This window comes from Nannobrachium achirus (genome assembly GCF_963921795.1).
Source record: "Nannobrachium achirus genome assembly, chromosome: 8".
Lineage (NCBI taxonomy): Eukaryota > Metazoa > Chordata > Actinopteri > Myctophiformes > Myctophidae > Nannobrachium > Nannobrachium achirus.
The window spans coordinates 30,890,954-30,904,990 of NC_137817.1; the positions used below are offsets into that span (position 1 = coordinate 30,890,954).

Sequence of the window (14,037 nt, forward strand, 5' to 3'; positions counted from 1 at the left end):
TGAAGGACCCCCAAAATTATATGTATTTGGCCCCCCATGGAGATGGACCCCCATCTCAAAATACTTCCAGGGACCCCCCAGAAGCAAAATTTTAGTTACAAATTTTCGCTTAAAAAATACATATTGTATAGGGTTCCATCTTGGGCCCTAGTAACTCAGTCCCCCTCCCCTCCCCTCCCCTCCCCTCCCCCCTTTGTGACGCCCCTGTACACTGATACCAGGATACTGACATCAGGATACAGACACCAGCATACAGACACCAGGATATTGACACCAGCATACAGACACCAGGATATTGACACCAGCATACAGACACCAGGGTACTGACAAAGAATAACAAACAATCAAATATTAGGCTTGTCTGACCATTTATGGGTTGTGCAGTAATGTAGTTATCACATAACTATCACATAAACTATCTTTAATGCATACAAAAATTTCCACAAGGCTTTATTCACTGGTTGAGGCAAGGTGATATGAAGTTAGTCTCAAGACCCACCCTACTCTGCCTCTCATTTGTGTTTGAATTTGAGCTTGGGTCACATTGCGTTTCATTAAATGTTTAAAATGTGTCAATTTGAGAATAATATCTTGTCCCAGCCAAATACAAATTACATAATACAAAAAAGTATTTCATATACATGTATTTAAAATAGGCTTACATATCTCTATTTAGAATACATGACTCTAATGACCACTAGATGGTGCATTTTGTTGCAAAATAGAAATTAAAATCTATGTGAGTCTTAGGATTGTAATTGAGTTACCTGTTTCTCACATATAATGTCCAATGTAAAAAGTAAATTAAGCTCAAATTGAACACACAAGGACAAACTGACTCACACAAACATACACAAAGGAGTACTGTATGTTCCTCAATCCTCATTGTGCTAGTAGAGTATGTTAAATGCAACGTGGCTGTTCTATGGCCTCTGTAACAGAAGGTGGCTCTTGATTTTGATTTTACATCAAGGTCTCCAAACAGCAGACAGTTACCAGGAATACACCACACCTCTATATCCCAGTTCTGTCATTTTACAACAATCAATTCATCAAGGTTTCCATTCTTTTGCTATTCATGTTTTTGGTTGTTTTATTATTTCACAATCGAGAAACTTGCCCTGGAGCCCTTCAGTCGGTCAGCATCCATCCAGCTTGTGAAAAAGTCCTCACAAACTGGATCACACAACATGATCTGAAACTAATATTAAAAGATTATTTTTATAATTAGGCTATTAGTTGGTGTCTTGTTAGTGTCTTGCTTAGAGACACTTAGCTTACGGTCTAACCGGCGACCTTGATTCCCAGGCCTCTCTATCCTCACATCTATGAGCTCAAAGTCAATTCTCTCAGATGTCTCTATTCCTCTTCCTCCTTCCATCTCCTCGTCCTCTCTTCTTCTGGTGCTCCTGGCAAGGTGCTGACTTTATATTGTTGATGTCAGGCAGAAACCTTGTATCTCCATATTTCAACTTGTGATGTTTTTCCCCATTCTTTTTCTTCGTAAATGAATGCTGTATTTAGTCATAGTAGCAAATGATGTACTGATGATACAGACCATGCATACTGACATGTTAAGAGCATGATACTGAGTATGATACTGACATGAATCTGACCATGATACTGGGGCGGCAGTGGCTCAGGGATAGAGAAACCGTCATTAGAACATCCCGGGCTCCACCAGAGTTAGTGTCGAAGAGTCCTTGAGCAAGACTCTGAACTCCTAGTTGCTCCTGGTGACCAGGATACTAACATGATGCTGACATGATAGTGACTATTATACTGTAATCGCAACAGTTTTGTTCTCTCCCTGGGAAGCAGACTAATAATTACATAATAATCACATACTAACATGCCAGTCATAGGTAAAATCCGATGTTCGGAAATCAATGAGATGAACACAGGCCTTCTTCCATTTCCTAACAAAAGTAACAGTTTTGGACTTACAAGGTTTACACCCAACAACTGCAATTATGCTCCACTACCACATATCCCCTCTATTTTCTGTTGCAGAGTTCACTTTGATCCCTAGTAGCTATTCTGTAACAAAAAGTATTTATTAGTTGTTGTGCAAGTCTTTGTCTACACTTCACAGTAAATTATGTTGCAATAGGGACAAATGCAGCACAATGCAAAAATATGTTAAAATAACAATCATGTTACATTAAAATACTGATAGGATATAATTTTGTATCAAATGTTTTATTGACAAATGTTCAAAAATGATAAAATCTTGACAACTAACACACTGGTGATCTGCAGGGGTACGGTAATGAATCACAGAAAGATAGGAATACATGCGCGGGTGCTCGCATATTCACGAGCGCTCGCGCACGCGCACACGCGCACACACACACACACACACACACACACACACACACACACACACACACACACACACACGCACGCACACACACACACACACACACACACACACACACACACACACACACGTACACAGTGGCTTATCAGTGCTATCTCACTTTAGCTTTCATCAAGCTAACATAATCATGGATTAATGGTGAAGAGAGTAAACGTAAGTTACATTCATTAATCTGCTGTACATTATTCTCCTTCCTAAAAATATGCATTATATTAAGTCTAGATCATTTTAGTTCATATTATATCACATCTTGAGGCAGGGCAGGTAATCACAAAAATAAAGAATGAATTATCAAATTTAAAAAGTGGATATAAATATTAATAGACAGTGAAAAGGCAGAAGACAAGACTTTAATGTGTTTTTTTTCCTTCAGTCTTCGGTTTCTCTGAGATGCCATGGCAACAAGCTAAAGGTTCACAAAGATGCAGAAATCAGGGACGGAAAGCCACATCATAAAATCTGCTCCAATCTATATCAGGTTCTGAAAACAAACAAGCACAACACTGCATTAAAAATGTAACAGTAAATTGAATGTGAATTGCTGACAATATAATGTGCACATTGTACATCGTTGTTTGCACATTGTTCCTTGCTTTGTAAATAGTTTTTGTCGTACTGCAAGGGCCTTCAACAGGGGGTCCGGGACCCCTAGGGGGTCCTCAGAGTTACTACAAGGGGTCCTCCAATTCTTTGTGTGATAGAAGCTTTTTTTTTTCCTTCTCTTTTATATTAACCACTTGAACCCTAGTGTCCATATTCTGAGAACTTTAGCCAAAAATAGCAGATCTACAAGCTCACAACACCTTCGCAGCGCGAGGCTATTTTCGGCAAAGAGGTTTGGTGTTGAGGGGAAAAGGATCAGACTAAGTACAGAGTGAAAGGTCAAGTTTATTAAGCATTGACAGTTCAAGATAAAATATCTGAAAACACAAATTGACATGAATCCAAAATACACTGATGATGGTGTCGTCAAACGATGAAACTATATGGTATCTATGGGTTGTGGGGGTCCCTGCTTCATCTCTCTCTCTCTCGACTAATTTATAAAGGGTCCTGTGTGGTTCAATATGCATACAGGCAATTATAAGCCTATAGTGTTTCTGATAATATAAATAAATAGATCACATTTCACAGAGAACATACAAAAGTTGCGTTCGTACATTTACATTTTGACAAGATAATACTCCTCCAGAATGTAGGCATACCTGGTCTCTTCTCTGCAGAGCTCTGGGGTCCCTGGACTCAGAGAAAGCCCTTCCACCAAGAGAGCCATAGCCTGACATCTGGCCTCCCTGTGGGAAGCTGGACTGACCGTATGGGATTACACTCTCATCTGTAGAGGACAATGTAACACCAATTACTTCAAATGGCAGCTGTAATTATATGGGTCAAACCTTAAGTGATGGAGGAGATGGAACAGGGAATTCCTGTTTGATGTATAGACAGGATTTACATGTTATGTGAATCATTACTATAGGCTATACACGCACGCACGCACGCACGCACGCACGCACGCACGCACGCACGCACGCACGCACGCACGCACGCACACACGCACACACACACACACACACACACACACACACACACACACACACACACACACACACACACACACACACACACACACACACTGCATACACACATACACACAGTACATAAATGTATACTCACACATTATCATTTACTGTAGGTGTTTTAATTCACCTTACAATATTTTTCCAGTGGTCATCTTTGAATTGCAGCCAGGATTTATAGATGATAGTTTTGCTAAATAAATTCCACGTTCAACTGATAGCCTACATAAGGGAGCAACTTGGTCCCAAACGTTACCAAAGGTTAACATGAAAAAACATGTTACTGTGTCCTCTGTTACCAAGCTTCCATTTGTACAGCTTTGACATATTTGGATGAATTCCGTGTCAAAATTTTAAATTGAATTCTGCCAATTTTCTCTCTGGAGAGAGTTTTGTTATTTGTAGCTGCCATATGTTACTCCACTTGATGTTTGCTTGGTCAACAAGCACATATTCCCAACATGCCTGCATGTGCAGTATTTATTTATTTTTTATTTTTTTGCAACTATATCCTGTCAGAGCCATGTGTACATCGTCAGTATCCTGGTTTTTAAAATGTTATTTAGAAGTAGGAGCCGTTGTTTTGAAATTGCCTTTCTAATAGTAAATATTTCACTTATCCAGTTACTTTTTACCCTGGAGCTTTGGCTTATCTTTACCAGACATCTTTAATTCAAATTATATTATAGATTATAGAGACAATCCAATGTTTATACAATAATGAATGTCCTCTAACGTCTCTTATAACCCAAATTAGGCCTATATGATTTCAAATATCATCTACAGCACATGTCTGTTTTAGAGGCCATCCAAGCGTCCACAGAAAGTGTTATTTTAAGCGACAGCACTTTGGATATCGGTACCGTACCTACTACCTACCCTACTTTATGTCAGCACTCAGCATTGAATTATAACTTAGATAGTAGGAAAGTAGAAATCACTCTTAAATCTGGGCATTGCTTTTGATCTTTTAAAATGCATTCATAAAATAAGTTAGTTTTCCCCAGTCTGTTTAGGTAATAGCTTCCAGTGGTTAATAATGCACTTCACACAGCCGGCATGAAGTGCTCCTATAATATCTAAAAAATGTATACCACTTGTCTCACAATCTCTAACGATAACTGATCTTATTATCCCTCTTTCCAGAACTAAGAAAGTTTTTTTTAACCCTAACCCTAACCCTAACCCTAACACTAGTATTCAATCTGACATCAACATTATGTGACACATGACTCACAGTTGCCCAGTGTACAGAATTGTAGCTGCGGTCTGATGTCACGCACAATAGAAACCATTGCCTAACAAGGCTGATTTATGCTGATGTTGGTATCTCCAAATTTGGGCATAATCTTTTGTGCAGACCCACCCACACACAGACAGACAGACAGACAGACAGACAGACAGACAGACAGACAGACAGACAGACAGACAGACAGACAGACAGACAGACAACTTGAACTTTATATAGAACTTACACTATGTTTTTGTTGTTTGCAGATGTGAGATAATACTCAAAATAACTACCAAAGTAAATGTACAGTATAATAATATTCTGCACACACCCAGGGATAACCACTTTGAATGCCCTCTCCTCTGCGGTGAGAAGTATTCTCCCCTCCCCTCAATGTGGTGGGAGTCACTCCCTTCGCTTTCTTCACTATCTTCTTGTCTGCAACCCAACATATCGGCCAAGAGCTGCGGGGAGTCTGTAGGGGGAGGGCTTGGTGGAGGGGGCAGGTCTGTGATTGAAGGTTGTTGATTAGTGATTCTGCCAAATGTACTGCACTAAATGTTGACTGCAGCAATATTGCAAGTTGGTGTGCAGAAATGAACTGTGACCATGCAGAAATGATAGGAGCTTAAAAGCAATGGTAAAGCAGTGTTGCCTGATCAGAGGTGGAAGAGGTACTCAGCTATTTTTTAGTAGCAATACTCTGTTACAAGTAAAAGTCCTGTAATCAATTGATTTTAGTGAAAGTATCAAAGTATTGGCATGGAAATATACTTACTAGTACAAAAGTAAAAGTAGGTCTATACATAATGCAGAATGTCCTAGTTGACACATTTTCTTAAAAATTGTCAAAAATATCAGATTAATAAGCTCGCAATGCATCCCGATGCAAAGCGTTAATTGTAAGTCCGTAGATCAGCTATTTTTGAATAGCCAAAGTATAAAAGGATCTAAATCTACAAAGTAACTAGTAAGTAAAGTATTCAAATATTTGCAGTGTGGTGAAATGGACAATATTGAGGGGTAGAAGAGTAGAAGTATAAAGTATTGAAACATTGAAATTCTCAAGTCTAAGTACTACTAGTAAGACGCCTCAGGGCGACAAGCGACCTCGCCCTAAAGGGCAAGGTCTCTCCTAAGATTTCATCCAAACCTTTCATCTAAATCCAAATCGTAACACATTATCTTTGTAGTCATGTGATAAAGACGTATCTGTCAGATTCGTATTCCATTCCAAAGTTTGAGGGAGCGGCCCGTTTTGCACAAAATGCTACAAATCATGAATGCAGGTTATCCCAATTAATAAAAAAAGAGTAATGTTTTTTCCCTACTTCACTCACTGGTGTCTACTGTAACACTCGTGTTACACTGATATTACTGACCATTCATTGTCCACTTCCATCCATGAAAAGATGAATGCAGCCATTTCCATTCCCTCAAATCACATACCTGGATGCATTTATTTCATTCATGTGCTATAAGTGTGATTTTGTGCCTGGTCCCACCACAATGAAAGTGCATGGATTCACCAATGTACTTCCAGTTTCACTGTACTTCCAGTCTCTCAGATAAACACGTTATTTGGATTTATATCATATACTAAAGGTTCAGGCACATCTAGAGTTTGGGCCGCTATACAGCCTCACACCTACGTCGCCCCCGCATATCCGACCGATATGATCATATATGGAGATATCTGTATTTGCATGTATCAGTCCTTATCCCTTATATGCCCATTTGGGCATGCCCCCTTCTGATTTGCAACTAACTACATGACGACACATTGAGGTTAAACAACACACTCCATATTTGGGGCAGAGCAGCATTGGGAATTCCTTATTGTGGCAGGAGTCATAGTGACATGAGCATGACGGGGTGGTCCGCCGGTCCTCCCTTAAGTCAATTTTAATATAGGATTCACCAACCAATCATCAAGGACGATGATACACGAAAGAAGAAGAAGAAGATAGCTACATAACTTGAGGTTCAACCAAAGGTCAACATCTTTTGAAAAGTTTAATTATGACATGGGTCAGTGACGTGACGCCCCAAAAAACATGTTTTTTAAAAAACTTTAAATAGCAGGCATAAAAATTATTTACTTTTGTTCTACTCACTCTCAACTTTATGGAAACACATTTTGTTTTTAGATATTTTATTGGAATCAGACTTTATTGAGCAGTTTGTTGTACTTGTGCCTAAAACCGTCATCTGGTGTGACATGACAATAATTGTTCATAAAATGAAAATGGAGTACACCTTTCTTAAGTTACTCACTTTATCAAAGTCCTTTATCATAACTAACCTGTGATCCACTATAGTTTTGTGAAAATTAATTGAATCTGTATATTTTTTTTCATAATCAACACTCTGTGTGAGGCCCATGTTGTCGATCTTTCAACATATTTTAATTTTATTCCGACAAAAACTTTCTTTAAAATTACACAAATATTTGTGACTCTTCCTGATACTATTTTCTATGTAAACCATACACATTTTTTCGGTTTCATCATTAATAAAGGTATGATTTCTCACTATTTGGAATGTCACACCAGATGACTTAGTGTCACACCAGATGACCATATCTTCATGTGTCAAAGCAAACTGTGTTTTAACCTACCTATTAGTGAGTACTGAACTTTACTGATTGATTAAACAATTACCCAGGAAAAACAGCAACAGTAAAATTGCTTTAACATTAAATAACATGGCCTTAATATTTCTGAACAGGATAGTATTGTTGGGCCTTAACATAGGATAACAAAGAATTGTAGTAGTAGATGGATGATGAGGATGTGCACAGGAATGCTACGCACACCTAAGTCTTCTGCCGGCCCACGGCAGAAGGATCTTAAAGAGACAATAAGGTGCATAGCCACACTGGGAGCCAAGGCAACATTTTATTAACACCAATTATTGGAAACAACTCAGCATTCAGGTGTATTACTTTTTTCCGAAGTCTCCTGAACTTGAACACAGCATTTTGAGTTGAACAAATTTATTTACGAATCATGTCGTTACACCACATCTCCACTAGCTAAAGAGTGCTGGGTTGTGCAACTCCGAAAATAGCTGATCTACAAGCTCTCGCAGCACAATGCGTTGAGAGCTTGTAGATCAGCTATTTTCGCTATGTTTGTCTCGGGTCCTACCTTACCTCATTGTCCAGTCCAGTGAGTGAAAGTACAAAAGTATTAGATTAGATTAGAATAGACATTTAGACTGCATTGTACATCAGCCAGTCACATTTGGTGAGGGTATCTAGACATTTAGACTGTATTGTACATCAGCCAGTCACATTTGGTGAGGGTAGCAAACCGTTTGCCCTGTTGCGGTTCTGCTATGCCACAGACAACTTCCTGCTCTTTGTAGAAAATGCAGTCTCGCCCCTTTGGCCAGACAAAACCATTTTTCATTTTTCCAAGTTGATTCATGCAGTTTATCTCTAGCCCCTCCTTATTAATGGTAACAATCTGCCCCACATATGGCTTTCCCTCATATTTGATTATGACAAACTGTCCTTGTGTGTATTCATCTGAGGAGGTGTCTGAATCCTCAGCTTGGGCCTCTCCAATAGATGCACTTGTGTCCAGCACCTGAGTAGAAGACCTTCAGGAGGAGACATTTAAATGTAATTTATTTGTCAGGTAGATTGTTTTTAGTAGTAAAATGTAATTACTAGCAAGTCCTCAAGTTTGCCAAGTATGTTATACTCACTGAGCTCCGGAAGCTGTTTTGGGTCTGCAGCTGACCTGGGAAGGGGGCAGTTCCGCAGATGGGCCACCACTTAGTTAAGGAAGAAAAGGAATGAATGGATGACATAAGTTACTTTATTGTCATTAAACAGGTACAATTACAGGTATCATAAAATTGGCAAAGAGAATGATTTAGTTATACTTACTCATCACTTGTCTTGTCACCTGGCACCTCAGCCCTGGAGACTTGGTCGAACTGTAATTTCCGTGGGTTGTGACAGGTGCAGATCTGAGGAAACTGGCAGAAACAACTCAGGTCTCTGTAAACTATCTTTCCCGGGAAGATAGAAAGAACCTGGTGCGTAGTGCTGATGCCAGTCACTGGACGCACTGATGGAGGGACCATTTCATCCATGTTGGATATCTTCTCTTCTTCGATCCACATGACAGTGACTTTTTCAGAGGACTTCTGTAAATACTCACACAGATCCCTCGGTGTTTGTAGGTCACTGCCTCCGAGGACATACATGTCTGCCTTACGCTTCAGCACCCCTCCCACACCATCAGGTGCGCCCTTTCCATGGGAACGCTCTGAAAAGTTCCAGGTGACCCTCTTGAATCCCCATGTATAAGGAATGCTGCTCATGAGGAAGCAGTTTGTGCGATTCCGGTACTGGGTTGCTGGCCCATCACTGAGGACATGCAGGGTGTCAATTGCATTGTCTTGTTTTCCTCGGAAATCATCAATAACTGGCTTGATGTGTGCCCACACAGCACGCTCATCATGGCGTAAGGACTGTGAAATGGTGGCATAGCACTGGGAGCCACTGACTGAGTAGGCAACTCCGGTATGCACTGTTGCCTGCTGCCTATTGCCACCAAAATGAAACGCCTGAATCTCTGTGTTTAGTTTACATGCATAGTTCTCAGAAAAGTCTATATGCAAGACCATTTCATTGGGTTGGATGCTCTCCTTGATGTGTCTGAACTGCTTCACCTGATGAAGCCAGTTGAGCTGATGACTTGCAATCGCACTGAGCCTCTGGTTGAACACATCAGTGAGTCCAAATTAATCAATTTATTTGAATTGTGCTAAATCTATAACTAGTAGTCCTACTTTTTTTCCTTCTTTTTTTTTGTTTTGCTGTATCCAAGTAAGGATAAGAACAGCTATGGTTTTGTTTAAATGCCCTTCCTCCATATCCATTCATTCATCACTATACAGTATGTTTGTGTATTTTGGAAATAATAAAATCACATTTTCTGTACCACCCATTTTCTGTTGTCAAGTGTCTTATATTAACTGCTTATAACGGATAGTTATTATAAAGTGTTACCACAATATAAGGTTTAGGTTTCTGTGAAGGGGTTTCTGCTCTGTCTGATGAATTTGCTGTATCACCGAATGAAGCTAAATTAAATTATGTAAAAATGTTTAAAACGTTGTTTTAAACATGTTAAAATGTTTTAAATGGACAAAAGAAACATGGGACTTGTTATTTATTGTTATGTCTGTAGGAAAATACAGTATATATCATCTGGTGTGACAATCAAGTCATCTGGCGTGACAAGCAGATATGTCACACCAGATGACGAAGTGTCACACCAGATGACGTTTTCTGCATTTAGGACTACCTTGAGGCTACCAGGTACACATTAGCATGCTAACAACATGCTAGCTATAACAAAACAACCTAGATTTACATGTAATTATGACCAAAGTTTCAAATAACTTTTGCTTTATTAATGAAAAAGGTGTCACACCAGATGACATCCAGAAGTGCCACACTTGTCAAAGTTTCAACAAGATGGCATTTCATGAAAATGTTAAAATCATAACTCACCTCAGACACCTGTCTTGCAGTTGTGCTGGGAGTGCTGAATAGCCTTACAGAAGAAGGACCTCTCTAGCCCAGTAGGTGTCCAAATTATTGCCTGTTTAATTTTTCCAAACTAGTGTCACACCAGATGATTTTGGTTTGGGGGACAAAATCTTTTTGATCAGAAATGACTGAAAATATTATGCTTGGACTTTGAAAAGATATAGGCTCACAAATAGACATTTTTTTTTGCCTAAATTCATTTTTAAATGAATTTTAGCAATTCTTTTTCTTAGTTTTATTCAAGTTCCCACTTTGAGAAACAAGGTCGGGACAGTCACACCAGATGACATTTACCATGTTTGGTTGAAGATTCTGAAGAAATGAGGAATGAAATGTTTTAATCTTGAGTAAGTTCACATAAAGCTTAATGTCCTGCACAATATTCAGAAGGTTTTTGACAAATATATTTTTTATTTATACATGTTTGACACCGAGGACAGCGAAAACGCTACGTCACGTCACCCACCCACATGTACTGTCCCTATTTCTGCCTTTCTCAGGCAGGCTGTGATTTGGACGCACTACAAGCTATATTATGTCAGACCTGCTTGGCTGTGTAGTTCTCGCCTGAGTTGTCCATCCTTGGGGTTTTTCTTCTTACTTCTGGATCTGTGTGCCAGAGCTGCGGGGAGGGACTCTGCTGCCAACACAGGAGAATGTCCTAAGAGGAAAGAACAGGGAATGTCATCCTCCTACTATAATATTATACCAAAAAACCTTTTTTTTTTTTTTTTTTTTTGTATGTGACATGACACGGTTGTGACTTTCAGAAAGATATTGCACAAACCAGAGAACCAACAACTGAATAATGCCATGGACCATGGTACAACAACAACCTACCTTTCCCATTGTTCAACACAAACACCTCTCCCTTGACATCATCTGCCCATTGGCTCATGTGGTAGAGCTCGCTGACATCCTGCACCCCGTCGTTGGCAAACAGATCCGGGTTGGACTTTGTGTCCTGAGAGTGGTAGAGTTGAGGGTCATCGCTGGGATCATGCGAGTCCCTGGGGAGGAGAGGTGGTAGCGTGGCTGTGGACTCCAGCCTATACATGTAACTTAGTTCATCTCCTTGGCAGGCAAGGCTGGAGACCTCCTCCCTGGAGCTGTCTATTAGATACGTCCTGACAGGCAGGGGCGGACACCAGTCCTCATCATCTTCATCAGAGCTGGAGGACAGATAGAAGCAGTCCTGTGAGCATGTATCTTATCCAGATAATACTCATAAATACATATAAATAATCAATAAATATGAACCATCACATAGAACATTAACAGCCATTAGAGTGATTTTACTACCAAGTGCCAAAATTCTATGTGGATTTAAGTGGTACAAAAACAAGACCAATAGAAATCTACAGAGGACGTGAACAACTCCAGTGATTTATGATGTCAGCTGTGATGCTGCCAGGCCTAATTTAATGGAGGACATGTCATTGAAAGGGGAAACTACTAATCCAGACTGTCAGATGACGACTAATGTCATTACAAAAGACAGAGCCCAGTCAGAAACAGTGCCCCAAACCCCGGTGCCCACCCCCACCTTGTTCTGTCCACAATCTTATCTGTCAGAAATAGTTAGACACAGTCATTTCAACAAACGTAATGCATGTATGACTTGTCCAATCTACCCGCTGCCCGCAGATACAACTAATAATACTTCCATAATTTCAAAACCTCCCCACGCTCAAGTCTTCCCCCACGTTTGACTTTCTTGGTGAAAGATGTAAGGGCAGGCTTCAGTAGGATAGTATAGCATAAGATAGGATTGGATAACACTGTTCAGCAAAGAGTCTAATAATAACCTACAGAACTTCCTGAATAAGAGTCAGAAAGAACACATTGGAACACTGCTGGAGGACATGCGCTTATGGTGATAGATGGCCTTAATGTGTATTGTGAGACTACTCAATTGCTGTCCCATAGGAAAGTAGTTGGGGGTTACAGTGATAAGCCCTACCTCTGTCTGTTCTTATTCTGGTCCATCTTTGTATGACCGCTGTCTTTATTGGCTGGAAGTGGCAGAGAAAGGACATCCATCCAGTTGAGAGTCTCAGGTTTGGGCAGAGAACCAATAGATCTCTGCTCACTCAGCTTGGCTATAAGAGAGAGTTATTCCTTAAGGTCAAACATAGACCATTACCGTACAAAACACCAAATCAACACAATCTTGAACCAGATGATATCTTCTGTGTTATGATAAAGACATATGTATGATTAGATTCTTATAAGAACGCTTTACCACTGGCTGCCTTGGTATAAGGAAATTTGACGTATTCCGATCCAGAGTGACCAGACTGTAGTGTCCATTGGTCTAAATCCTGCTCCAGACCAACTAGGCCACTGCTGATGCTGCCTCCGTATGGGTCAGGACCCTGGGTGTAGGGCGCGTTGGAGTAAGTGTCGTAGTAGGCCAGCAAGTCCTCCTCGGCTGTGTTAATGGTGCTGTAGATGGGACTGTCATTGGATGTCATGCTGTACTTCTCAGGCTGGTTCTGATAGTTGCTGATACCTACAGCGGGACAGACTTCTGTGAATAGACTTAGACACTCATTCAAGAATAAACAATCAACCTTATTGTCACATCACAAGTTTAGAGGCGTAAAGAAGTGGGTGACATTCAGTGTTAGTCAAAGGTTTGGACACACCTACCTTTTCTTGATTTATTTTCTGTTTTCCCCACTATTTGTTAAGATAGCCTTGAAATCTACATAGATTGCAGACAGTGTCACCAGCAGAACACCCCAATCACCGCAACTCCTTCTCTACGTGGTTCACGGTAGGGAACACAGATTTGGACTCCTCAGACAAAAACACAGATTTCTACCTTTCTAATGTCCATGCCGTGTTTATTGCTTCAAGTAATGGTCTTTTCAGAGATGGGCGAAAATACATTGAAAAGTATTTTGATACAAAATACAAATACTGGGTCAATAAATGTATCAAAATACAAAATATAAATACAGGCCAGAGAAATGTATTTAAGATTCAAATACGTATTTTGTATTTTGAAAATACATAAATACATTTGATAAAAATGTATGCAATGATTATTGGACCGAAGGTCACATTATACCCTGAGAAATCTCGTAGCTTGTCTGACTGTCAGTATTGTGTGACTGTCAGTATTGTCTGACTGTCAGTACAGGAAGTGATGTCACGTGATGTCAGTGAGTCACAGTGATGTGGTACAGAATGACTCTCATATATGGGCATAAAAGTTTTTTTTTTTTTTTGGGAATGGCAGATGGCAAAGGCATGGCCC

At 39.9% G+C, this 14,037-nt stretch overlaps 1 protein-coding gene across 1 annotated transcript in view; it reads right to left on the bottom strand.

Annotated features, from left to right (window-relative positions):
* LOC308290051 (roundabout homolog 2) overlaps positions 1-14,037 on the bottom strand; it is a gene marked incomplete at both ends in the record, with an annotated part of 60,513 nt that overhangs the window by 843 nt on the left and 45,633 nt on the right. The window contains 6 exons of the mRNA XM_080731827.1: positions 3,589-3,716; positions 5,523-5,699; positions 11,314-11,430; positions 11,610-11,941; positions 12,733-12,871; positions 13,015-13,302. Of these exons, the coding sequence (XP_080587953.1) occupies positions 3,589-3,716; positions 5,523-5,699; positions 11,314-11,430; positions 11,610-11,941; positions 12,733-12,871; positions 13,015-13,302 (1,181 nt within the window). The remainder of the gene's footprint in view (positions 1-3,588; positions 3,717-5,522; positions 5,700-11,313; positions 11,431-11,609; positions 11,942-12,732; positions 12,872-13,014; positions 13,303-14,037) is intronic.